A 26600-nucleotide genomic window follows, 5' to 3' on the forward strand; every position below is an offset into this window, starting at 1 on the left:
CTCCCCCCCCCAATCCATCCTCCGATCATGCTCCTGGTTCTTGTGTTTGCCTCTGTAAGGCTTTTGTTGTAGAATAGCAGATACTTTTGGGTTTTAGTAGGTATGAAGTCGTAATTGTGGCTATTAAATCGGATACGAGTAGAAAGCGTTTGGACAAGTGAAGAAAGGGTATCCGGGTATGCCCCAGTTCTACTGCGGATAGTAGACCATACCGGATGTCTGTTGGGGATAGTAGAAGCCGTCAGGGCTGGGTGTCACCATGCCACCCATACCCATGACACTGGGTTGGTAGCCTTGAGGCGCAGGGTAGCCAGAATAGTTGGTAACCGGCGGCAGCTGTGACGCTTCGAAGTAGTAAACCATCCCATTCGCTTCTTGGACCACTAGACTGGACCCGGGAGCAGGGGGTGGGCCGTTGTTAGACATCACGGGCTGCTCGGGCTGATTTTGAGGCGTGAAGCTGCCAGGAGGACCTGGCTGGCTGGGCACAAATGCAGGTGCAGTACTGGACGGTCCCATATTGGGAGTGTTGTAGTTGGGTGGATAGTAGTATCCCTGCTGAGGCTGCGCTTGATATGGCTGCTGGTTGTAGTAAGGTTGCTGACCATAAGTGTTTGGCTGGAAAGGAGCAGCATGAATGGCTCTCTCAGGAATCTGAGACAAAGGCGTACCAGTAGAATGCTGAGATGGATAAGACGGCTGGCGAGTATGTGATTCTTGAGGCAGGCCATTAGCCATTTGAATAGGCACCTGCTGGTGGAAGGCCTGCTGATAAGCCTGGGGGCCTTGCGTCAAGGTGGGTGACTCGATATCAGCAACAGATATGTTCTTCTGTGGACGAGGCTGATGCATGGGCAGAGCTGAGGTGGGCCGATTCTCCTGGAAAGCAGGCTTTTGAGGAAGGGGGTATGTCTGAGGTGGAGGCAGATCGTTGATTGATGTCTCCAGTGCGTGAGGTCTCTCGACACCAAAGGCAGGATCGGCTGGCCCATAAGCAGAAGCGGGAGCAGCCATTGACGGGACCATTGTGTTCATTGGCATTTCAGGACGAGGAGCAGGAGGTAGTCGAACAACCGGTCGAGTATTCTCAACAGGGATAGGGGGCCGTGAGATAACGGAGCCTGTGGGCGAAAACATGTAATCACGGTCCACGATGGAAGACCGCCTGCTCATTGCCACGCTAGGAGAATACACGCTGCCATAGTAACTACCTCCAAAAACACTTGTTCGTCTCGAGAAACCACCCATCGAGCCAAAGCCAGAACGAGGTTTTCCTCGCATTCGCTGCTGGTTGGGTCGCATAGCCCGGGGGATAAAGATGAAAGATCTATCAGCGGCAGGGTAGATATATCGAGGAGGATTGTTGGGTAGCGAGATACGGACAGGTTTGTCCCGACGCAGAGGTGGCCGATGATCGGGGAGCTTGGTATACTGCTTCACGGCAAGACGTGGAATGACAACCGGCCCTGTCATAGACGGAAGGGACACCCGGACCTGTGCGTTACCGATATGCTTCTCAGTGGAGAGAGTGCGGTTGATTGGAGTCGGGTTTGGATCACATGTCGGAATGAAGCCATTTCCGTTGGCTGGGCCCTCCTGTTCCACCATGTGTCGAGGGCGTGCTGGAGGTGCGGGCTCTACGACGGTGTCGTGCATATCATGTGCCCATGGAGAGTTGGTCGTAGGGTCTGCAGGCTGGTGCAATTGGCTATGTATATCAGTATATGGATGAAGTAAGGAGTGGGAAGGCATTATCATACTTGATGGGAGCAAAAGGGCCTCCAATACCACCACGGCCACCTCGACCTCGACCTCGACCAAAAGGACGAAATCCATTTGCTGCGGGCCCGGCATGTCTGTGGTCGTGCATGAAGAAGGCGCCACGGTTTGGGACGAAAGCTGGGTCCTCATCTCTCTTGCGTTTGTAATCTTCGTGCTCTTGTCGACGTCTGTTTGCAGGAGCAGCAGGTGGCCTGGCGGATGCTGAGCTCACTACTATGGGGGCAGCAGGAGACTTGCTGGGTGACGGGGCAACGACCTCGTCAAAATGCATCTCCTGTACTGGGTGGGATTGGTCTGTGATGGACAAACCGTGCAGCATCACGTCCGTATCGGTAACAGGCTTGCCGTTCTGGCCGGGGCCGGAACCGGACCCCGACTTATGGCTATGGCCGGCATGCTTGGCAGCGCCATTGACCTTCCTCCTCGCATTCGGAGACGTTGGCGAGGCCTCGTCAATGTTGCTGGTATCGCTATCATCTGCAGGATCATTGTCGTCTGTCAGGGAGCCGTCGGTGATGGAATCGTCATCGAGGTCGAGGGTCTCCGGGCCTGCCTCGTCTTCGCCCTCGTCCTCAACACGGCGACGTTGACCGATAAGCTTCCTACGTCGAGGAACAGAGGAAGCCATGATTGCGCAGCGGTGAAGGAGACGGAGGAGCCGACAGAGGGGGCTTCGGAGACTCGATGATATGGGTGCGACGGGGTTCGCGGGTCATACGGCGGCGGAGGCCGGAGAGGGAAAGCGATAGAAACGGTGGGATGACGAAACGATCGATAAATGCTTGATACGCCGGAGGGAAACCAGAACCGGCCGGCGGCAGACGATGAAAATAATCCAGGAGCCAGATAATAGATGAAAATAAGTCGTAACGGACAAAAAAGTGCAGCAAGCAAACACACGCTAGACGAAGGAACCGATCGAAAACGAGAGAGGGGGATGACAAGAGATGGAAATCGTTGTCAGCTCTCAGCCGCGAATGGTTGCAGTTGTAGTAGTTGTATAAAAAAAAAAAAAAAAAAAAAACTGCAAGCACGGGCTTTGTCGTGGATGGAGAGCGAGTCGTCGAGTCGAGTCGAGTCGAGGCCAGACCAGACGGGACAGGGAACTTGAAGCCGGGCGAGGAGGAAGAGATGGCGTGCGGAGGATGTGGAGGTGGAGGAGGGAAAAGAGGGAGAGAGAAAAGGGAAGGGAAGGGAAGGGAAGTGTAATGTAAATCTACAGCAAGTAACCTAGAGGATGGGGGACGGATAACCTAGAGGTAGTTCGGTTGGTGGTGGTGATGACTTCTGTCCTGTCCCTGTAAGGTAAGTAGGTAAGGTAAGGATGAATGGTATGGTATGGCTGGGTTGTCCAGTCCAAGAGAAGATTTGCTAAGGCACTGTAAATCGGATCGCCAGAATCCATCTGCTGGGTCAGGTCCTGGTAGCATGGGTCTCCCCAGTCGATGAGGCCCAGCCCCAGAGACAGGCAGCTCATACGCCGCCTATGAGGTGTCGTGGAGGGAGCTACTGGATTGTTACTGATGAGCTGATGGGCTTTTCAAGAGCCGAAGTACCACACAGGCTGCTCTGTGGTGTACGGTGACATTGGATGTCAGACCAGTGTCTTGTTCAGATCAGCTTAGTACCTGGCCTAACTTTAGGGTAGGCCTCCATACCTGGAAAAAACATTTGAGACAAGCCCAGGGCTTCCATGTGGATCCTAACAACTATCGTCTATCCAACACGATCAGCTTGATTCAGATCATCATAGCATCAACATCGGGAACAGAGACATCTTATGAGCAGCTTGAGATTTTATAGGAGCTTGCTATTCCTACCTAAGTAGGAGGTAGGTACTCCTAAACTTTAACCCAAGTTACTGGGCAACACACCAAACTTCACCACTACACTCGTCCCGCTTTACCTGTGACCAACTGGAGGCTCAACTCAACACATTAGGTACGCGGCTCACGACTCACAACACGGCCTTGCTGGAGCACCGCAGGATACCATAACGTTGGACGAACAACCGTCACCTGATGGAAGTCTGTATTTGGTCTCTGCATCGCCTTTAGGGTGCCATGTCTGCTCTGACTCTCTTGCGAAGGTAAAAACGCAGCTATGAGCCACACTGTCTCAAGAGAAAGCTCCCCCATTATTCCAGTGACTGTGTAGGTAGGTACCTTACCAGACACAGTAAGGTAAGGCAAGGTATACCAGGCACTACCTTAGCACGGAGGAGGTACTGTAGCTTGGTGTTGTTTGGTTGCCCCACGCCAGCTCCCCAAGATAAGGCGGTCCAGCTACACAGTTGCCAGCCAAGCTTCTCATTCTCACATTCGAGCATTCTCACATTCGAGACGTTAGACTAGACCAATCAGCATGATCTACCATCGTCCATTTCAATTGCTGTGCATATGTAGTCTGTACGAATCGGGCAGTTTTGCAACAATAAGACACCCTGATCGATTATATGCCGAGATCGCAATCGTGGTTACTAAAAACTCATCATATGTCTCACTTCGAGCTGCCTGAAGCTTCAAGCTTATCTTTCTATCTTATTGCAGTTTATAATTAACACTCATTAGGTGGTCTCTTGGTACAGGGTATGTGTAACACCAAGGTTCATCATGATGATATCAATCAATCAGCTCAGACATGCAGAGAGTAGATCCTTCACATTTATAACGTTTGTCATTTTTCGAATATGTTCTTTTTGCAATACCTGGTGAAAATACGGATACCGAATCGGGGTTAATAAAAGACAAGTGGTTGACTGTACATCTAAAACACGACAGCCCTATCTTAAAGACTGGTAAGTTTTTGGAAGAGTCTACTCCCCGAGGTAGTACTCTAGTTTCTTATTTCAAGATTCATTTTGGCCTTTGATACTTTGTTATAATAAAGGAAAGAAAACCTCCAAATCAACTGGAAACTTGAATGTTCCCCCAAGTTGCGTCAGGCATGGTATCAAATACCTCCTTGAGACTAGAAAATGTCGTAGAAAACAGTTCTTTACTATCAAGCTGCGAGTCCGATGTAGAAAGTCTGAGAAGATCCAAAATAAAGAATAAGAGAGCGAAGAGTCATCTCAAAAGGGGCCAGAAGACAACAAACAGGGAAAAGAACCAGAACTAGAACCAGGTTAGCCGGGAGATCAACCTGGCGATCATAGACCCGAGTTGATAACAATTAACCATACACCCCTTGTTGCGTTTCACTAATATCCTGGTAGCACCAAGTAACTACCCATCAAGAAAGTATTCTCACAAAGAATCATGTAGCCGAATAAGGTCACCTGAAGTAACCAAAAATAGCAAGCCTGGATAAAGAAAGTGTATTCTGGTCATACTGGAAAGTAGAGAGAGGCACCACAGACTAACTCCAAAGCATAACTGGTTTAGCCACTCAAGAGAAATCTGAGAAGCAATTCTCAGATTCTATATAGAGTATGTGTTGGTATATACTGCAGTGACAAGCCTTCCGTGAGCTGTACCCATGCATCACCTCGCCATTTGAATCAACAGCAGGAAAGGCCACTCGTTGATACTTGATGGTGTCTTGCATTGGTCTTCTCAAAAGACTTCGTACCTCGCTGTGACCTCCAAGATAAAGCAGGCTCTGGAAACACGGGGTAATTAGCTGTATACCTCCAAAAGGGTGGGAATATTGTCCTTCCCTGGAGAGAGACAGAGATTCATACTGACCCTGCGGTCATTTTTGCTAGACTTGGGCTATTACGTGAAATATAGTAAAATGACTCGCAACTGAGCAAACAAGCAATATCTATATCACCAGGAAGACTGCCAATATCTTCTTAGCAAGAACAACTTCGTGGCGATTGTGTATCATGTGTCAACACTGAAGCTCATTCTTCTGCCTCTTATCTTCAACCACCGTGGGGTTACATATACTCTAGTTGTTAGTCAGATAATTAATGCAGGGAAGCCATCCTCATCCTACATACAGCCACACGGTGAAGATAGAACGTGGCCTGAATACAATCAGTTCTATTTCATTGCCTTACCTTAGACCTACTGATAGCTCGAGAATATATACAAATATCCACCACATGAGGCATCTGATACTTTCCAACCTACAAACCCCCCTCCCCAGGGTTCACCTCAGTCCAGCCTGGCCCAAACTACCTTGGGAAGCCAAGCATAGAACGCCAGAAACCCTGCCATTCAATTCTAGGTATGTACCCCACGATTTCAACCATCCTCTCCAAGAGCCAATCACAGCATAACGTCGACTGACGCCATCCCCCCTCTATCTTAGCCTCAATCCCGGGGTGAAGGGAAGCTCTCCTTCTGTGATATTCTCTTTTTTTAGAAGAGAGAACCGCCGCAATCGCAATTGGGTCCCAATGGGAAACTCTCGCTTCCCACTCTCCCCACACATACGGTGATGCAGTCCTTTTAACGTTAGTTGTCTGAATCTGGCCTAAGCTGGTGGAAAACGGCGGCATAAGGGAAGGGTAGTTAGTAGGTAGGTTGCTTTGAGCTCCGTGACCTCGGCCGTTTAAATTCGCTATCAATGCTTCAGTGGGGAATGGATACTACCTGGAAAGGCGGGGAAACTTGCTCTGCTCTATCATGATATTGGGGTTTGAAGCTGACGAAATCACCTCCATAAAGGCTCATTCCTGGTATTGCATAACGTAGACCGATAAGTATAGATACGACACAGCTCCCGACTTATCTCACAACTTCATGAGACCAATTGATATCAGATACTAGAAAAGATCCAACCTTATCATGAACAGCTTCCCCTCTTTACAACAACCACTGAGTTTATCTCCAGTGGATCCCACTGCAACGTTGGTAGGAGTTAAAGGCAGGGCAAGAAAACGTAAGACGTTTATCCTGGTGACAAAAAGACTTGGGCAAGTTTAGCATAGCTCGGTGAAGGTTTAGTACACCTTTGATCAGATATTTTTGACATCTTGGGTCATCGTCAGAGGTTTTCTTGCTCCTTCTAAATGTTAGGCGGGCGGGGGAGTGACAGAGCCGAGTTCACAGCGGAGTTCCGGCCTGCGCTACCTTAGCCAAGCCCCAAGCGAAGGCGCCAAAAGAGCTCCCTTGTCGAGTTGTCACTCGTTACCCAAAGCCCGTTTTGTCTCCAACAGCCGATCGTCTGCTCATGACCTAATTCTCTAAAACCCCCTCCACACTCACTCTCTCAACAAGATCTATCCATTCCTCTCGCGCCCAGCTCCCTTTGCGCCGAATATTCTCACCTTTTATAGGTAAGGTAGTCAGTCGATCTCTCCCGGAAACTGCCAGCTTTGGCCCTCGCCATTATCATCATGGCCAACCTCCCATCGCAACATCCCACCCTCTCTCTCCATCTCTCCGACGTCACCCTCACCCCGCTCATCACCTCGGCCTCGTCGCAATCGCATCTTGAATCCCTCACAGCTCTCACTTCAAGCGCCCTCTCCTCCCAGACCGCCGCTCAGCGACTTGGCCTCGGTCGCCCCCAACGTCTCATGGTTGAGTACCCTGATCGTGGGCCTGTCGTAATACACTCGTATCTTGATCCTCGCGATGCTGTCGATACAGCTACCAACAACGCTGCTGCGACCGCCTCTAGCCGTCCGGGATCAGCGCCTGGGTCAAGCCACGGCCCCGACTCTAGAGCACCTCGTTCTGAACCTGCGCCGCCCCATGACGACCCGCGATCAGAGGATGCGGCCCCGTTGCTCGTTGGTGTGGTCGTCGCAGGGTCCGCAGATGAAGCGAGAGAAGCCCGCCGCGCATCAACAAGGCTAGAGCGCGTGGGAAGAGAATTTCAAAGGGAATGGGCCGCTGAGAGCAGTCAAGAGCGCGCAAACGACGAGGGGCCAGAGTGATCAGGCTGCAGAAATACCCACCAGCTGGGGTGCTTGTCGTTCATATGACATGATGAATTACATTTACGAAGCGATATAATGCGATGCGATGCGATACCACGAATCAAAGTGAGGGAACGACATAAAAGTGCTTAGCAAGGACGGGACAAAAGTTTTGGCGCCTTGGATTGTCATCTTGTTCTCTGATGATACGATCGAGTTTCAATGACATGTGTGATGAGACGGAGAAAAGTCAAGAGAATAACTATGGGTTTACGGAGAATGCCCCCACACAAGGAAACAGTCTTCGAGGAAGATGGCATTGGGACGAAGGCACACGCAAGCGCATGATTTGACATTTGGGGTGATGATTTCAAGCCAGCAAAAGCTGCCTTGACTACATAGATGATTAATCCCGTGGCAGGCAGATACCACACATCATATCACAGCGCGAAATGGCTCACTCAAGTCAAGTTATTTGTTCTAAAAGATTCAGTTCCATCTTGTAGTACGTGTCTAAGTTGCTATAAATCCACAAAACCTTGCTCCCAAGTCCATCGTCGTCACTTGCATCATCATTCTGTCCGGGCTGGTATCCTCCCGGTATTTTTATTCTTATTCTTCGTTTCTTTTTGGTCGTTATTATCTTTGATCTAGATGATCTGCTGGAAAGCACGGTTGATAGGGGATCGGATGTTGGGGACGTCCTTCCAGAAGTCGATGGTGGCGACGGCGCGCTTGGCAATGCCCTCAGGGGTGAACTCGAACTTCTACAATAGGGGTTAGTCACATATTTTGTCATGTGTAAGCAATCATCGTTCAAACTTGCCTTGTAGACATCCTTGTAGGCACCAGAAGCACCGAATCGGTTGATACCGAACTGCTCGTGAGTGTAACGCTCCCAGCCCATGGTGCTCATGACTTCAATGGACAGAGAAGGAATGCCGTCGGGAAGGACGGACAAGCGGTACTCCTTGTCCTGGAGGTCAAAAGCCTCGAAGCAGGGCATGGAGACGATACGGGCCTTGATGCCCTTGTTATCCTGGAGATACTTGGCAGCATCGACAGCAATGGAAACCTCGGAGCCGGTGGCAACCAGGGTGATGTCGGCACCCTCGACCTCACGCAGGACATAACCACCCTTGGCGGCCTTCTCGATAGTAGAACCCTCGAGTTGAGGAAGGTTCTGTCGAGACAGGGCAATGATGCTAGGAGAGTGCTTGGCGGTCAAGCAGACGTAGTAAGCACCGCTGGTCTCGTTACCGTCGGCAGGTCGCCAGACGAGGCAGTTGGGGAGAGCGCGGAAGTGAGCGAGAGTCTCAATAGGCTGGTGAGTAGGACCGTCCTCACCAAGACCAATAGAGTCGTGGGTGGCAACCCAGATGGTGCGAACGCGAGAGAGAGCGGACAGACGGACGGAACCGGCAGCGTATGAGACGAAGTTCAAGAAAGTACCGGAGTAGGGCAGGATGGTGCCGTAGGCAGCGAGACCGTTGAGAATGGCACCCATACCGTGCTCACGGACACCGTAGCGGACATATCGGCCAGAGTAGTCACCGAGGCCAGTGGACTTGGGCTGGAAGTCGACAGCCTCCTTCCATCGGGTCAGGTTAGAGCCAGTCAAATCGGCGGAACCACCGAAGAGCTCGGGAATGACGCTCTCGACCTTGCTGAGGACGGTCTCGGAGAGCTTTCGCGAGGCAATGGCAGGGTCAGAGGGGGTGTAGACGGGGAGGCTCTTCTCCCAGCCCTCGGGAAGCTCGCCAGACATGCGGCGGACGAGGTCAGCGTGCTCCTTGGGGTACTGCTCCTTGTACTTGGCAAAGAGATGGTTCCACTCCTGCTCACGAGCGGCACCTTCAGAAGATCGCTTGCCGTAGAAGTCATAGACCTCCTGGGGAACGGCGAAGCTCTCGTCAGGGTTGAAGCCCCACTTCTCCTTGAGCTGCTTGATGTCGTCGGCCTTGAGGGGAGAGCCATGGACACCGTGGGTGCCCTGGTTCTTGGAACCGAAACCAATGGTGGTTCGGAGCTGGATGAGGGTAGGCTTGTCAGTGACGGATTGAGCTTCCTTGATGGCAGCCTCGATGCCAGCAAGATCGTGGTCACCGTCGTCGACCTTGACGACGTGCCAGCCGTAGGCCTCGTATCGCTTGGGGACATCCTCAGTGAAGGCCACAGCAGTGTCACCGTCAATGGTGATCTTGTTGTCGTCCCAGATGGCAATGAGGTTGCCAAGTTGGAGGTGACCAGCCAGAGAGGAGGCCTCGCTGGAGACACCCTCCATCAAGCAGCCATCGCCGAGGAAAGTGTAAGTGTAGTTGTTGACAAGAGGGAAACCGTCCTTGTTGAAGACAGCTCCGGTATGAGCCTGGGCAATGGCCAGACCAACAGCGTTGGAGATACCCTGGCCGAGGGGGCCAGTGGTGACCTCAATACCGGGAGTGTCGTGAGCCTCGGGGTGACCGGGAGTGCGGCTGTCAACGGACTGCGGAATGTGTGAGCAAGCAAAGGTTAGAGCTAGAGAGTGAGCCACATACTCGGAAAGCCTTCAAGTCATCGATGCTGAGATCGTAGCCGAAAAGGTGGAGAAGAGCATACTGAAGCATGCAGCCGTGTCCGTTGCTGAGGCGCAAAAGAGTCAGTCATGGGCAAATTAGTGACGTGTAAGACAATACAAAACTTACGAGAGGACGAAGCGGTCCCGGTTCAACCAGTCGGGGTTCTTGGGGTTGAAGTTGAGGAACTTGTTAAACAGGACGTGGGCAACGGGGGCCATTCCCCTGTGACGACAATGTCAGTGTGTTGTTCTCATCGCTCAGTTCATCGAAGGGAGGTGAAACTCACATGGGAGCACCAGGGTGTCCCGAGTTGCTGTGAGCAGTCGCATCGGCCTGTTGACAGCTCGTTAGTACTCATGTTGTTCCGGGGGGGGTTCATAGTGAGGGTATTGAGGAGCTGGTAGGTCAATGGAACACAGCAAATCCAGGGGCAACTGCTATGAGGCCAAGCAGTAGAGTTCTCTTGAGAATATTGTCCTCATCACATTGTTGCGCGTCTCGTGTCTCATCACTCATAGTAAAATGGCGGGGCAGCCGTGGCGGGGTAATAAAAGCCAATTCAACTGCGCAGAGAGAGCTCAAGAGAAACGACAACAAAGTAAAGCAAAGCAAAGTAAAGTAAAAGGAGGGAAGCTTACCGCAAGGACACGGATGGTGTTGATGGCCTTCTGATCAATCTCGCCGTAACCCATTTTGAATATGTATATGAGTATTTGGTTGTATGGAGGAGAAGAAAGGAAGAGGAAAGGAGGAAAAAAAGAAGAAGAAGGAGAGGGTGAGGTAGAATGACGGAAAGATAAACGGAGCTAGCACCTTGCCTTGCCTTGCCTTGCCATCCACGTCTGACGTCTACCTACGATGCTCCCGTCTTCGCTCTACAGTACTAGCACGCACCTACCTAAGGTACCTTACCTCACCTTACAGTACCTTTACAGTGGAGGGTGGAGGGGTCGTGTCATGAATTGTTTAGTGAGGTGGTCTCCATTTTTCTCTGCCAGCCTTGAGAAAATTCGACCGGGTGATATCCCGCGAAGGTGTTGCTACATGATACGAAATGAGGAGGTATACCTAACTACGGATTGATGTTTCCTAGGATATACGATGCTACCGCTAGAATTGAATATTAAAGTTCAAGGTATTCAGCTCTCACCGGGAAGAATAGTGATGACTACCTACATAGGAAGTCCCCCTCATTCCTCTCATGATGGATGGATGTCTAATGCCCACCTTGGGCGGCCGAAGCTCTACCCAAGACGTCAAAAGTTTCATTGCCTGTTGCATTAGTAGGTAGATACCCTATTTTGTACTGTACTTTGTTGAATCAGCCTCCCCAAAACAGGTAGGCCGCCTTCTTCACCTTGAGAATCATGACCCAAAACTCAGATTCGAGCTCACCAGATACAGAGCGTCCGCTCCCTCCGCTCCCTCCGCCGTCGCCGCCGAAACGAGGTCAGTGTGGCCGGCGACACGCCGAGTGGAGTCCCCGGTGGGGGACAGGTTTGGCCTGCAGGGGAGGATAAGCCAGTGACGCCAGGGCGCCCAGGGTGCTCAGGATGCCCCTCCCCGCTGTAACTGCAGCTTGCACCTCCCACCTCCCATCTCGTGAGAGCTGTTGACACGGGCTGAGGCTAGGTTGTTGGCTTGATAATGAATACTAATGCAATTCAATCAGACTTAGTCACGGCCCTGGCTAGTTTGCCCAAAGCCCATTCATAGGCACCGGATCTACTACGTGCTCCGGATAGACCCAATAATTAGGTAGGTTGACTCTCAGCAACTTCGTTGATCTTGGAGGTCCTCACTTGTGGACCCTACATTTCATCAGCATGAACCCCATGGCTTCGTAGGCTTCCAATGGATGGATTGGATCTCCATAGTTAACAGCGGCACTTGGACTTTAAAAGTGGCCATTGGAACAAATTGGATCCTCGCTATCTACTGTGACGTCGATTTGGCCACTTCGTCATTGCCAGAGAGATTCTTCTGTTGGCATCTTCTTGGCCATGATGTCAAATTTCCATGTCAGCCACAGTGAGATGGTTGTAAGTAATAAACACCAGATATTGGCGCCGCTGACTAGCCAAATGATTCCACGCCATATATTTCCCTCAATCCAAAACCGCAATAGCTCCCGTGTTTCGTCCTTGAGTCTGATCAAATTAACCGGCCTGAATCGAAATAGGCAAAAAGTATCCAGACGGGTGGACAATCTAGAAACTCGAGAGACTCAAATTGAATTGGTACGCCTAAAAGACACCCCCACGAGGGGTTCTAGAGGGGCAACTCCGATCGCTCCCAGGTGTTGAGTCGTTTCGGATACCATGCCGTGTAACTACCAGTTAGTTTAACAGGTGCGCTTATTAATGAGAGGATCAAAGGTCGGGTCACGATCAAAAGTCACGATGTGCTTTATCCGCAAATGAATTGGTTGAGCGAGCTAACCTGGGTGACATATCCGACTCGGGCTGTTTTGGGGGTAAATATTTAATTGATGGGGAGCGATGGTCGGAGAGAAAACAACCAAGCTGTTCTCTCATCTTCCGAAAGGTGTGGTAGAGGTAGCACCCTTGAAACCAATGAGGAAAGGGATGAACTATGTTGATGTTTATTATCAATGATGCCGTAACTGCTGATGAATGATATGATGTTTCTATGTAAGAGCTCTCGGCCCCAAGTGAAAACTCTCCGCAGGGGCCGGCCACCATGACCAACTTTCTGTGATGGACAGAATGTGATATGATAATATTCTCCAGATTGATTGCTAACACGACAATGAATGCATTATCCAGCTCCGTACCCCGAATAACCGGCATATCCATCCATCCTCGTCCGTCAACGGAAGAAATGGAAATCTACCAAAGGTAGTGCCTTATTATTAGGTATGTACCTCCATACTACAAGTAACCTTTGGGGCCTTGGGCGGCTATGATTCCAAAGTGGGGGTTTTCGACCTCATCGGTAAAATATGTCCGATCTTTTTCTCCCACTATCAATCAATCAATCCAACCACCAACAGACGGACGATATCTACGATATTGGTATTACTCACCAAATCAATACAGCCAATGAGCTAGCACCAGGTGCAAGTGAAGAGAAATGGTTAAGAAAACGGGCCCCTCCAAGAAAACTGCTCCTCCAAAGCAAAATTCGAGTTCAAAGCAGAGCTCCAAGAAATCGTCTGCCCCGCTAGAAACTTCTTCACCAGCTCTACAAAGTGAAGAGCAGCAGCAGCGTCTTCTTGATATCTTCTCAAGTGCTTTCAGCAATGTTCTGACTTCAGCTGATTTCTCAAGGTTGCTTCAGGAGATAAAGCAAGCCTTGTTTAATCGAGAATTCGCTGCCGCTTTCGGGAGAGAAGACTACCTCGAAGCCTATGCTGCTCGATGGAGCCCCACGCGCGCATTATGCTATGCCGCCGTGTTTCTCAGTATCAAGAAGCACCTTGGCGGGATTTTGATTTCCAAGGAAGAGACGAAGGATGACACAAGTATCACCAAGGAGCGCTCAGTATCACATAAAGAGATCACTGGATCAACCCAGGATGATGCAAATGACAAGCCCGAAGGGGTTGAACTAGAGACCTTTCAGGATCTCAAGCTTGACAGTACCTCTCCTCGGCGCAGTGCCACTCTTCGAATGTTGTCTGTAGGCGGCTGTGCAGCTGAGCATGTTGCCTTTGCCTCTTACCTCCAGACAACAGCTACTGATGGCCATCTAACTCTTCTCGATTCGGGCCCATGGACAACGGTCATTTCTCTTCTCGAATCCAGTACCGTCAATCCTCTGCCTATTTCAAAATATGCATCCACAGCACGCCAGGCGGCCAATCGCTCACTGCTGGAAAAGAATCAACTTTCACTGGACGTGGTCCAGCGAGATGTCCTGGATCTTGACATGGACTCCCTTTCAGCGCAATGTGCCAATGGCAGAGTACCAATCATCTTGACTTTGCTCTTCACACTCAATGAGCTGTACACAACAGCAGGTATCGGCAAGACGACCAAGTTTCTTAAGAATCTTGGGCAGGTCCTAGCATCTGATAGCTTGGTCCTCGTAGTGGACAGCCCAGGAAGCTATTCCGAGGCAGCTTTGGGTAAAGAGAAGAAGAGATATCCTATGCAATGGCTTCTCGATCACACCCTCATAGAAACCGAGACGCCTGGATACTCCTGGGAAAAGCTACAGTCGGACGACTCCATTTGGTTTCGTCTCCCAGAAGGCTTGTCTTATCCAATCCCGCTTGAGAATATGCGCTACCAGATGCACTTGTACCGCTTACAGAAGCCATGATTTGAGGAAAACAACAGCTGGAGAATTATCGCGATATCTATGGTTTGCATTATTTATGACGTATTATATGGGGATAGATCGTTTATGCTGTTTCTTTGATGGCGGGATCTATCAAGCCCACACCATCTTCTTGAGTGAGTGTCCTAGCTGTTCTAACAGCCCTGTGTTCTTCTTGGCCTCCTCTAGAGAAATGATGGGGCCGGTCTCGATAAGCCTCTTCCTCTCTTCGCCCGGATGCTCCGCCTGTCTCTCCAGCGCCAGTCGCTCAATGTCACCGCAAATGGTGGAAACCTGCTGAGTCTCTGTCTGCTTAGGGCCAGCATCGCCCACAATAGCGACAGAGGAATCCGCATTTGTCGCCTTGAAGACCAGGCGGCGAGCGCTCGGTGACGAAGCAGACGAGGATTTGCTGGTAAGCAAGTTGGCTAGGCTGGCGGGAATGCTGGCATCCTTTTGTTCGGTAGCATTCTCCTTACCTGTCATCTCACCGCGACTTGAAAAGGTTCGCGTGTTGGTCCTGCGAATGTCACTCTTGCCAGGGCTATATGTCACCACAAAGCCGGCGTTCCTAATCTCGTCGATGTGGGAAAGGGAGATGGTGGATGTAATATAAGTGCCGTACTTGATGCCTGTGATGCTATCGAGCTCGACACGCTCAAAGGAGGATACCTTGTCAGACTTCCAGTCAAAACGGCATGAATAGAGAGCTGTATCTGTCAACAACAGAACCACCTCTTCGAGCGGCCAGGACTTGATAGCATCAGGTGTAGTAGGACTCAGGAGAACCCAGCCGCCGTGGAACTCTTCCTTCTCATCGGCTATAACTCGCTTTTGGCATAATTCGACGGCCAGTTCTCTCATCTTGATGACGGATACCGCTGGATCCTTCGTCATCATGTCACTCTCAAACTCTTCGAAGATTTTGGCTGTTACGTTGCCGAGGAGGAAATCAATGGCTGCTTGGCTAAAGTAGTCGTTGACCATGCTGACTTGGTTAGCAAAAGGTTGAGCCGTCAAGAAGGGGGAATTGGAATACATACCCACTATAGTATCTAGCAAGACCGAGACCCAAATCGTTCAGCGCACCACGATAATCTCTCTTCCGCGTTCTTGTGTAGTCGCCCTTCATCGCTGCTGTCGATGCGTACTGTTTTGACACAGCGTCGCCATTGTCCGCCCAGAGGGTGTTGAACCAAGCAGTCACTTGATCAGACTGCGCACTCATGTCAAACCCTTCCTCCTTGAGTTGAACTTCCAGCATGTGCTTTGCGAATGAACTCTGGCAGACGTTGGTTCGGTCAAGGCAGTCCATACAGTTGGTTCGGAAAACACCTTGCTGTCGAGCCAATTGCTTCCCGCCCGCTTGAACAGTGCTTCCAAAGTCCTCGATCTTGTCCCTCAACTGATCTAACAGCATGCTGACATTTTCAAACTTCATGCCTCTACAAGCAGCATGGAAATCAAACCATTCGAAAGGTATCTTTTGATCTTCGCTGGCATTCTTGTTGATTTCTTCCACGGCTGTCTCATATGCAGAACCGATGATGGACTCGACCCCATGTTTTTCGACGAGATTGATTATCTGCAAGTGGCCATAATTCCTGGAAAGACTTTCGAAATGACTGCGGCACGCAGCTTGATTGGCCTCCTCAGAGTGTTGCCGAATAGGAGTAGGTTTGAAAGCGTATGGCGACTGTGTGAAGAATAGGGGAATACTTCCCCTGACCTGCAGAAATGAGTATATCTTTGAAGATGGGTCCCACGTTGGTGTGGAAAGAAGCTGTTCGGTTTCAACCATATTAGCAACAAAACCATCCTGATCAATGCCACGACGCAGATACCGCAAGCCAGCTCGTTTTGTGGACCGGCGCGATATCACAGTGATTAGATACTTTCTCTCCGAAGAGCGAAGGTCTATGGATGCCCTGGAACTTAGCATTTGTGGAGAAGCTGGCAGCTCTTTCGAAGATGAAAGATTAGAGAGTTCGACGGAATCCTTGCCGGTATCATCGCTCTGGGGAGGCTGACTATCGACGATGAAGGTCCTCTGTCCAACAAATCCTTGAATCAACGGCAATGCTAGAGAATCTTGTCCGCTTGATAGGAAAGGCATCATGAGATTCCGGTTCCAAAAGAAGACCTCGTCTGCCTGGCTGTGGAGAGGGTGCTCGCTGTTCGGGGGTATCGATCCGTCACTGAGAGAGCGAGTGAGGTCGACGTCGTAAGAGAAGTAGAAACTCCGCGATGAACCAAAGAGAACATGGGCGGTTCGCAAAAGCTTTGGCAATAATTCGGGCTCTCTGGGCACGACCTTATCGAGCTTCTCTTGTGTATCCTCTGAGGACGACTCAGTCGCAGGAGCATTATTTTCTGGAACCCTGGATGAATTGCTCAAACCCATATTCCTCTTTTGATCCAGAGTCCAGCCACTTCGACTGAACCAACGTTGGGCAAAGCGCCCGTAGCTGCCCCTCCTGCGAATGACATCTTCAGCGACGCGGCTTCTAGCCGACCCAGGCCTTGCATCTTCGTCCTCAACAACGGCGTCTTCTACTTCGTCTGACGTTCTTGAGGGCACTTCAACTTCTTCATCGCTGCTATCGCTCTCATTCACTGAGTCTTGTGCTTGGCGTGACAGGTGGCCCGAGGTCCTCCTTATTGATTCTTCAGCGCTAGCCTTGGATGTGCATGGTGTAAGGGCGACTTCGGTAACGACATAGATGGGGTGGCCACAGATTTGTGCGACTTGTTGGCGCCGTGTGATGGTCACAAGATAATTCAACTTCGAGACTGCAATAATGCCTACAGTTGTCGCGTCCGTCAGTCTCGAGTCTTAGATGCCATAAGCGCGGGGCCATGTCGTGTCATACCAATCACTCCAAAAGCTTCAAAAGAAGAATCTGGCTTAGAATCATCAGGGACATGTTCACGCGGAACATGAGAGATTGAGGCGTCGCCATATTTGAGTCGAACTGGCTGAAAAGGTCGTTGGCCTTTGGGAGAGAGTGGCTGTATTATAAGCCCATCTATCGCTGCGCAGATGAGGAGCTTGCGAGCAATGGATGGCATTGTGCGGGGGGCACGTAGTTCTTATCGACGGCACTTGGTAGGCATTCAAGGATGAATCCAGGGAAGCAAGATCAGAAATTGGCGATCTAAAAAGAATAGACACAGACGAGACAGGTTACGAAGAAGCTGCAGGAGGAATTGGGGCAAGCTGCAGCTCACCCAAGAGACGGGAAGGATCGAATCGAGCGGCTATTACTACACTTGATATGACCGCATTAGTTTACTCATTTTTTTTTGGTGGTGGAGACGTCATAGCCTAGCATTTCACTGCATCCGTTATAGCATAGCGCAAAATAGCCGCCGACATCGCATTCGCATTTCGAAATTATTTCGATATATCCACTTTGGCTCGTTTTCGTATTGGGCTCCAGAGATGCTTTTGTTTCGCCAAGATAGACAGTTGATGATATTACTATTATACCCAGGAGGACTCAATGTCATACACCAATTATTGCACCAGGTAAGCCCAGAACATCAAAAATTCGGAAACAAATCTGAGTAGCAACAAACAGTCGTTCAAGGACCGTCTGTCCAGAGGCGAAAATGGTTTCCATCTTTTGCTTTCCTCCTCATCGTGGGGTATCTTAGATAGCGAGGCGCTCAACCTTGTCGCGCATGGCTCGGATCTGGCCAGCGAGCTCGCTGGCGTCGTTGCTGGTGATGCTGGCGGCGATGACAGCACGGCTGACACCACACGCACGGCCGAGGTGCATCTTGCTGCTAACGTAAACATAGGGGACTATCAAGCTCAAGTTAGCAATCATCCCAGACTGCATCAGAATTACCAATTGCGCTTACCGTTCTTGTCCTCGCAGAGAAGAGGAAGGTGGAGGAGAATGGCGAGGGGCTGAGTGTCAGCAGCGAGGATGACAAGCTCAGAGACACCACGGTTCAGGGTCTTGGTGGCTTCGTTAGCTCCCTTCTTCAGCTGGCGGGCATCTGTCAAGTGCGTTAGCGAATTGGCCTGGATTGGGCCTTGTTGATGATGACCTACGCTGAGAAGATTGAACGAGATCGAGAAGCTCCTGCTCGAGCTTCTGATCGGCAAGGGGCCAGGCTACCGACATGTCAGTGGATGGTCACAGGAGAGCTGCGAGGCGAGGGAATTGGTCATACCAGCACTCTCAGACATTGTGAAAGATTAGACCGAGGTTTTTGTGAGGAAAGTTTCTAATCGATGGCAGTCAGTCGCTGGTCACTGTTGGGATTTGAGTCGAGTCGAGTCGAGGCTGCGTACAGGACGGTATGAGTATCAGGGTTCCTTGCGTTGGCTCGCCCTGAGGACTGAAAGTGAGGTGGTGGAGGAATGTGGTTGGCGATATATCGACAAAGTCAAGAAGGAAGAAGAAAAAAAGAGAAGAAGCTGGATAATATGCGCCAAGGCGGCAGAAAAATTCACATGTGGCGCGCTGAGCCTTGTGTGGCTTGCTGCTGCGAGGCTTTCCTGGTCCCACTTCTCCTGTTACGTGTCCACCAGTCAGCGGCCGGTCTGGCTGGCCCATCTTTTATCCGAAACACCAGCCGCCCCGTAGTGCATTATGTAATGCTCCCCGTGCCTCTCCCTCCCAATAGAGTACAGCAAAACCTTGCCGCCAACCAGACGCCAACCTGGAATGAGACCTTAACAAGCACACCTTCACCTCGACATCTTCGTCTCAAACCCCAAGCAATCGATTCCCGTTGTCCAACGACTTCATCTCCCGACAGCTTAGCTCGTCCTCCGATTACTCGATACACCTTTTGAAACGATATTGTCCATTGATATCTGCTTCATCCTCAGATAAACAACCGTCAAGATGGTTAGCGAACTTTGGTACGTGCTTGCGCGCCTCCTTGCCCCCATCATCATCAAGCTCCCTCTGCATCACCGGAAGCTTCAGGCATCGCCTGGCAACGCGAAAAGCCATCGGAATCGTCTCGCATCACATCCTTCTTGATGATTGAAGCTAACATGCGCGTCTCTGCAGCCCCGTTTACTCGGTTAGTCCTCCACGTCATCCAGGCCGTCGACGTCACCTCGCGACGCCCAAACCTCCATCGTGAGGCGGTCGACGACATCGACTCCATATCGAAATTCAAATCGCTAACGATCATTTAGCCCTTCTTTGGTGCTATGGGCTGCACCTGCGCTATTGTCTTCACCTGCCTTGGCGCCTCTTACGGTACCGCCAAGTCGGGTGTTGGTATCGCTGCCATGGGTGTCCTCCGCCCCGACCTGATCGTCAAGAGTACGCGGCCCTCGGGATTCAATTCTCACGAACTGTACGATGCTAACTTATCTCAGACATTGTTCCCGTCATTATGGCTGGTATCATTGGTATCTACGGTCTCGTCGTTTCCGTCCTTATCTCCGATGGCTTGAAGCAGGACCTTCCTCTGTTCACCAGTTTCATTCAATTCGGTGCTGGTCTCTCCGTCGGACTTGCTGGTCTCGCTGCTGGTTTTGCCATTGGTATTGTTGGTGATGCTGGTGTTCGAGGAACTGCCCAGCAGCCTCGTCTCTTCGTCGGCATGATTCTTATTCTCATTTTCGCCGAAGTCTTGGGTACGTCTTGGTTCCTTAATCTGATATTTCCAACTAGCTAACGTTGAACAGGTCTCTATGGTCTCATTGTTGCCCTCCTCATGAACTCTAAGGCCAACGTCGACGCTGTATGCTAAATCAACAACGGAACAGGAGCCCTGCCCTGAATGACAGCCAGACAAGATCGAACTCAAATTATAAGAGCTGCTTAGGGTATGGTCGACTGAATGAACACTAATAGCGCTTGCAACTTTTCTTGCTTCTTGTCCCGAACATGGACGGTGCAGTAAGGGTTGTGAAGGCTGGCGTTGGGTTAGCACGGTTTCATACCTGCCCCTTTTTCGCGCAATCATGGAATAATGGACTTGAGTTACTGTTTTTGTTTTCTATTATGGGAGAAGAAGGGCTGGGACGAAATAGGAGGATGGTTCTGTAAAATACTCTCAACATGCGTGTTATTCTCTGGGTGGCTTCTCATCATAGACGGTGAAGGGAACTCGAGTATTAGTGTATGCTATTTCCAATTGTTTTTAAGTACCAGAACTTGACATATATGTCCCTTTCATACATCGTTAGGTCTACTCAAGCAGCCAGCTATCATCTAACAATCACATACTTGACCAATTATGGCGGGCAATCATACATGTCCTGACACGACTGGTACACGCCGAGTCATTGCAGGTCTTGACGACATCAGTGTTCTGAGGCGTAATGCTCACTAAGAGCGTATTAACAGCAGTTTATTATAGTATCCTCGCTTCATAAAAAGTATGCAGACGCGAGCGGAAGATCATGTGGTCTAAAACCCCCCCCAAGCAAGTTGACACCCTATACAAAACAGTAGAGGCTGAGGTCTACCGCTTTCCCTCTTCGTATTACGTCTCTTCATCTATTCGTTTGTGGGTTTCCCTTTTTGTCTCCCAGACATTATACCGACTTTTATTTTCCTTGTACATATTTCCACTGACCAAAACACCTGGCGGCATCAGGAGCCGCTGGCTGAGAATAATACACAGGCACTAAGTGTCCCTCGGGGTCGGGGCGAGTCTGACTTGCACCCGAGTGGCCTCTTCGACTCCTTAGATGACGTACTAAGAGACTATTAGTATCAGGGTTCAAGGAGCATTTTGGTGGATACTTACGGGAATGAAGAGGTAAGGTACACGTCGCTCATACTCGAGCCAAGCATCACCGTACTTGCGACGGCAACGGGTGATGTCTCGAGCAGCACGGTGAGCGATCATGCCGCAGAAGAAGACCGGATAGAACCAGGGGAAAGGGCTCTCGAAGCCTGTAATCAGACCCCAAGAAACAGCGAACCACACATCGGCAGTGTAGTGAATCTTGCGGGCAAGACCATACCAACCGTCAACCAGGATAGTTCCCTGGGGGGTGACAATAGTCTTGGGGTTGTGGATGGTCTGCCAGGGGACCTGAGGAAAGGTTTTGCGTAGGACCAACTTGCCCTTCTCCATAGCGCGGAAGCGGTTCTTCTGACTGTTGCAGCTATCCCAGACCCAGTACCAGAAGAGGTAGCCAGCGAACATGGCAGCGAGAATACCGCGGTTCCAGCGGTACACATCAGGGTGGTGGTTAGCTAGATAGATAGTGCAGTGGCAGTAAGAGAGAGGAACACCAGCGAGGTTCCAGAAGATGAGCATGAAACCCCACTTCTCATAGTACATATCCCAGGTGGTGATGATGAGCTCCTCTCCCTTGGCACAGGCGTTGGCGTAGAGGAAGTGAGCCATGACGAGAAACCAAACCTCACCAGAGACGTAGCCGTACTGCTCATGTTGACGAGCGGCGGCGCCAAGACTGAGGATGAGCAGGATGTACCAAGGCATGCGAACCTCGAAGAACATCTTGAAGTCGAGAATACCAAACAACCGGGGGTTCAACTCAGCGCCCATGAAAAAGTCGTAGATGGGGTATCCCGTCATGCGGTGCTGCTTGCCACGCCAAAGAGCAGAGAAATAGGCCACAAAGCTGACGAGGAAGCCACTGAGGATAGCAACAGACAGAAGAGGACCGAACTCATCAATGGCAGTGTAGAGAGGCCAGATGCCAGAGAAATGCAGCAAGGCAAGGCAAGCAAGAGTGGTGTAAAGACTCCAGTAGGCGCTGCAGTAGTAGGGAAGCTGCTTGCCTCCCTCATGAGGAAGAGGCTTGCCATAGCCCCAAACACCGGGGAGGAGGCAGTAGAAGGCACCCTCAACGATGAGATAAGACCAGTACCAGGCCCAGACCTGGAGGCGGGGGAATGCACCAGTGTAGACCAGATTGACGAGGTGAGCAGCGAACTCGCCCCGGGACTGACCGTCGGCACGGGAGGGGAACTTGCCATCGTAGTAAGTGGCGCCAATCCACATATACCACATGAGTATAGGGAAGAGTACCATCATGGCAGCGGTGCCCAAAGAACCACCAAACTCGAATTCTCCAGAGTAGTCAATCTTGGGATCCTGGCCTGGCCTCCAGCCATCAACCACGTTGGGGTCTTGAGGGACACCCTCGGTCTTCTCCATGACCGAATTGATTGGTGCAGCACCAGAAGCATCGTTGGATGTAGTATGACCGTTGGTGGCGTGGCCATTGGTGGCATCACCGTTTGACAGGCCATTGGCATGGCCATTGGTCTTGCCATTGGAGGCTCTGTTGACAGCCCCCATGTTGTCGGAATCTGTATCCTCGTCGAGCTCTTCGGTGAACCTAGCGGTGCGTCGGCGAGTAGGTCGCGAGACAGTCTCAACGGCAGAGTTTGACTCGGTTTCGACGTCTGACAGAGGTTGGGACGTCTGGCGGCGATTTGAACGTGAGCGACGAATAGGGGTCTCAACCATGCCCTCGAAGAGTTCCTTCTTCCTGGAGGCGCAAAGTTAGCAACATGATAGAGAACTTGGGGTTGAGGAATAGAGGAGCAAACAAACCTGGGAGTTTGGCGTAGTGAATATCTTGAAGACATCTTGAAGGAAGGACTCAGAGAGCCTTTATATAATGGACAGTTGAACAGAGGCAGAACCCAGAAAGAGACTAAGAAGCTGGAGCCAGGTCCCCGAGAGCCTGAACCGCCGTCAATCAGGCTGTGATGACCCAGACTGAAGACTGTGCTTTTTCCCACAGTGCGCAAGACAACAGAAAGAAGCAATTGGACTGGACGCCTCGAATGCGGGTTGAAAAGCCAGAGATGCAACTGTGGACGGCGGCACGGCAAATCAAAGCAAACAAACCCAAATACAGGAACAGGGGGCGGTGACAGTGTCTTGGAGTGAAAAAGACTAAGGTAGGTACGTTAACTAGGGCATTAAGTAAAAATGCCTAATTTGGAGGTACCTTGGCAGACAGACAGTAAAGTATCCGCTAGGTTTGGCGATGACACCTATATCCCGACAAGAAGGAAAAGAAGAGAGTCAAGTGGAGGATACCCAAAACAAGACACCAAACAATGGAGATGGGGAGAGAGAGAGAGAGGGAAAAAAGTTGGTGGAGGGGGGCGTGTTGCCAACAACACCCAAAGTTGCAGTTTGCAGTCCCAAGTACTTGTACAGTTACAATTCTCGCGATGGGGGATCCGAATAAGAAAACGTGTTGTGCTATTGGCGCGCTGCAGTTGGCCGTTCGGAGCAATCTCCCTCAGGGGACACAGCCAATCAGATAAGAGGTCTGACAGGCGATCCATGCGCCTGGAAATTGAGGTACTTGTTGTTCTGTAGAGTCTTGTGCGAAGCGTCAGGTACCTCAGGCTCATCTGCCCCAGAAATCCCCAAAGGCCAATCATCGACACCACGCTAATGCACGATTCGTATAGCGATTTGACAGGGGTTAGCCCACTGCTATTCTGCCCGCCCGTCATGACCCCCAGATAGTGAATGCGTCAGTCTTCATCTTTGAGCCTCATCGCTCGCTTGGATCGCCCTAAACGTACTGATCCTCCCCTTACACGCCGACAAGTGCGACAAGGGTATGCTATACGAATCGTGCATGAAGCTAAGCCCCGACGTTTATCAACGACAATCCAATACCTACACCTTGAAACATCAACTTCCTCCACAAACTTTGACTTGCTTTTCAACTCGGCATCATGATAATCTCCGTCACCCGGTCTCGACGGTGATCCATTGAGTTGAGGGGTTTACGGTTCCGTGTATTGAGGAAGCTCAAGAGGGCTACATCGTAACGTCTAAGCCATCTTCATCCTTGTCAACCGTTCCTGTGCCGTCGAACCTCGGCGTGATACTCTCATGATGTGGCTCCTTGCGGATGTTCTGATAGGCCTCTCTTCTGGTGTCAGTCCAGTACTTTTACTGTAACTTGGTCATTCGTGTTCCGAAATGCTCCTTGACGCTATATGTTTACCCGGACGGATGGGAATCCTTGGTTTTGTTCTCCCACCTTAGACGAGACATGCAGCTGGACAGATGTAGCTGGGTCTCTGAACCTGAGCCCATCTCTCTCCAAAATAGATGATCAGCAACAAAGTGTTTGACACACTGTAAGAGTCTGAGATTGGCTCCATGTTGATGAGATGGTCTTTGATTCTTTCTCCTCAGTCTTGATCCCTGCCAGCGCGGGTCTTCTCTCGAGCCTGTCTTCGACCCAAGGAGGGGTCTTTGAGAGGTTACGCAGACATCGCAGAAGTACCTTTCCTTTGGTTCAAGTACTCGCCACTCTTGGTCTGACTGATGCCAAGATTGTCTTCATCTTCCTCCTTCTATCCTGTTTACTGACTCTGGAGGTACATTCGCCCGTTCCTTTTGCTCACGCAAGTCATCCTGTCACCAGTCGTTCCATGCCCCTCCCAAGTATTCGTACATGCCTGTACGGATACTCTTGGGAGTCCAGTCAGGACTATCTGAGAGAGGGCACACTATCAAATACCTCTGTGACGGATGATCACTATAGCTCATGAATCATAATGTCAGTCTTCTTTTGAGCTGGACTGGCATTTTTTAGCCTTTATCCCTCATATTTCTAGCAGTTACCAAATGTCGTTTGCACTAGAAGACGCACTTCCCAGGCTAGTCTAGTTGTTCCCCTACTCTCTTTTGGCTTCATGCGCTGTGAGACTTCCATTGCCTGCCACTCCCTTTGCATTGACTCCACACTCCCTTTTCGTGGACGTTGCATCTGTATTTCTGAAGAGCACATTAGCAGAATTTTCTTAGGTGCGACTCGGAACCCGTTTGTTTACTGTGCTTATTTGAGTTGCGGGCGTTGTTACTTGGGAAAAACTCTCATGGTTACTGTGGTGCAACTCACTACATCAGATGAACCAGGGCCTGCCAACCCAACCCCTTTTATATCATTTCCCGCTCTAGAGCTGACATTCCCTATCCCTAGATGTATTCTTGATGAACCAAGCCAGACCTGTACTTCCTCAATATCCCGTCCATCCAGGTCACTTCCGCAGTAAGTTTGATCTATCAGGTGACAAGAAAGCTTACGCTTCAGGCCCCTGGTTGCCTCCTCGCTGTCCGTTCATCAAGCTTGAAGGTGTCTTTGTGTGAGTTAAACGAGGTATCCGGCCGCACAGGGTTGTGAACTGGGAACTTGTTAGAATACAGAATCAAGATTCGAACATTCTACCGACCACTCAAGTGACCAGAGGCAGCCACAGCAAGGCACCGCGCGTCTCTGTGCCACCGTGAATTGTGAATGGAAATATGAACGGAAATACTACCACGACGCAAAGGCATGAGGAAATGGGAATCCAGCACACAAGACGCAGAGCTACGGCAATTTCTTTTGGCCTGAGATACCCTTGCATAGAAAATCCTGTGCTTCTCCTGCTACTCCAGCTTCTCATAGTCACTAAGGCACAGGTCTACACGTTATTTAATATTTGTACTCTTAGTAATGGCTCCGAGTGAGGAGTCTCCTCCAACGTTCAGTGTTGAGGGGCCATGATAGCTCTTTACTGCTCGTGTCTACAGTAGATCAGCCAATGCATGCCGGCTTGTGTAAATCAGAAAACAATGACATAATCATGTCGAAACAGAGGCAAAGCTCTTGGGAAACAGCGCATGAATTTCGCAATGATAGTGCGTGTACTTGGCTGCAAACTGCACGTTTTTCGAGGTCCTGCACTCATCACTATATCAATGGTTCTTTTGCACCTGACAAGCCCATATGGCTGTCACAAGCGATGGGATTCGGCATTCGAATAGTAATGGGTTTAGGAGTGAGGATGAGTTGCACAGAAGGGATGCAAGAAAGCTTGAGACCTATCCTAAGTGATAGGGTGTTCTCTTTCACGAAAACACTAGGCTGATGGTATTTTACCCAAGTCTTTTCATTGCTTCGGACCCAGATCCTGAGGGTTTTTTTTTTTTTTTTTTTGGCCTCAAGGGGCATGTTCAAGCACACAGCAGATGCAATTTCGGCATCACAGAACAAGCACGACTGTTAAAGTTCACAAATTGCCACGTTTAAGTAATTGTTGATGGTGTTTATTAGGAGTATCTAGAGGGACCTTCCTCCTCCGTCCATGCCACAACTTTGGGGTATCATATTCTCGTCACTTCATGCTTTCCACCCTGCGCTAGTACCATGTTGG

At 50.4% G+C, this 26600-nt stretch overlaps 8 protein-coding genes across 8 annotated transcripts; 3 read left to right on the forward strand and 5 right to left on the reverse strand.

Annotated features, from left to right (window-relative positions):
* Positions 1 to 189: 189 nt before the first annotated feature.
* Positions 190 to 2410, reverse strand: FTJAE_10721 (uncharacterized protein; the record flags this gene model as incomplete). Its single annotated transcript, XM_037343591.1, has 2 exons — positions 190 to 1708; positions 1761 to 2410. 2 exons carry the CDS (start codon positions 2408 to 2410, stop codon positions 190 to 192), a joined length of 2169 nt encoding a protein of 722 aa, XP_037202203.1.
* A 4665-nt stretch (positions 2411 to 7075) lies between these two features.
* On the forward strand, positions 7076 to 7621 carry FTJAE_10722 (uncharacterized protein; the record flags this gene model as incomplete). Its single annotated transcript, XM_037343592.1, has 1 exon — positions 7076 to 7621. The coding sequence occupies one exon, from the start codon at positions 7076 to 7078 to the stop codon at positions 7619 to 7621; it is 546 nt and encodes a 181-aa protein (XP_037202204.1).
* Positions 7622 to 8253: 632 nt separating this feature from the next.
* On the reverse strand, positions 8254 to 10853 carry FTJAE_10723 (transketolase; the record flags this gene model as incomplete). Its single annotated transcript, XM_037343593.1, has 6 exons — positions 8254 to 8370; positions 8439 to 10088; positions 10141 to 10225; positions 10288 to 10383; positions 10448 to 10494; positions 10800 to 10853. The coding sequence occupies 6 exons, from the start codon at positions 10851 to 10853 to the stop codon at positions 8254 to 8256; spliced, it is 2049 nt and encodes a 682-aa protein (XP_037202205.1).
* A 2404-nt stretch (positions 10854 to 13257) lies between these two features.
* On the forward strand, positions 13258 to 14451 carry FTJAE_10724 (uncharacterized protein; the record flags this gene model as incomplete). The annotated part of the gene is made up of 1 exon (XM_037343594.1): positions 13258 to 14451. One exon carries the CDS (start codon positions 13258 to 13260, stop codon positions 14449 to 14451), a length of 1194 nt encoding a protein of 397 aa, XP_037202206.1.
* A 111-nt stretch (positions 14452 to 14562) lies between these two features.
* Positions 14563 to 17520, reverse strand: FTJAE_10725 (phosphatidylinositide phosphatase SAC2; the record flags this gene model as incomplete). Its single annotated transcript, XM_037343595.1, has 3 exons — positions 14563 to 15436; positions 15492 to 17253; positions 17322 to 17520. The coding sequence occupies 3 exons, from the start codon at positions 17518 to 17520 to the stop codon at positions 14563 to 14565; spliced, it is 2835 nt and encodes a 944-aa protein (XP_037202207.1).
* Positions 17521 to 18104: 584 nt separating this feature from the next.
* On the reverse strand, positions 18105 to 18652 carry FTJAE_10726 (ribonucleoprotein associated; the record flags this gene model as incomplete). The annotated part of the gene is made up of 4 exons (XM_037343596.1): positions 18105 to 18259; positions 18319 to 18459; positions 18515 to 18577; positions 18637 to 18652. 4 exons carry the CDS (start codon positions 18650 to 18652, stop codon positions 18105 to 18107), a joined length of 375 nt encoding a protein of 124 aa, XP_037202208.1.
* Positions 18653 to 19316: 664 nt separating this feature from the next.
* On the forward strand, positions 19317 to 20181 carry FTJAE_10727 (v-type proton ATPase 16 kDa proteolipid subunit; the record flags this gene model as incomplete). Its single annotated transcript, XM_037343597.1, has 5 exons — positions 19317 to 19333; positions 19523 to 19559; positions 19619 to 19748; positions 19805 to 20065; positions 20117 to 20181. The coding sequence occupies 5 exons, from the start codon at positions 19317 to 19319 to the stop codon at positions 20179 to 20181; spliced, it is 510 nt and encodes a 169-aa protein (XP_037202209.1).
* A 942-nt stretch (positions 20182 to 21123) lies between these two features.
* Positions 21124 to 23009, reverse strand: FTJAE_10728 (delta24(24(1))-sterol reductase; the record flags this gene model as incomplete). The annotated part of the gene is made up of 3 exons (XM_037343598.1): positions 21124 to 21135; positions 21187 to 22909; positions 22975 to 23009. 3 exons carry the CDS (start codon positions 23007 to 23009, stop codon positions 21124 to 21126), a joined length of 1770 nt encoding a protein of 589 aa, XP_037202210.1.
* Between the last annotated feature and the right edge of the window lie 3591 nt (positions 23010 to 26600).

This window comes from Fusarium tjaetaba (genome assembly GCF_013396195.1).
Source record: "Fusarium tjaetaba strain NRRL 66243 chromosome Unknown NRRL66243_c0000253, whole genome shotgun sequence".
Taxonomy (NCBI): Eukaryota; Fungi; Ascomycota; class Sordariomycetes; order Hypocreales; family Nectriaceae; genus Fusarium; species Fusarium tjaetaba.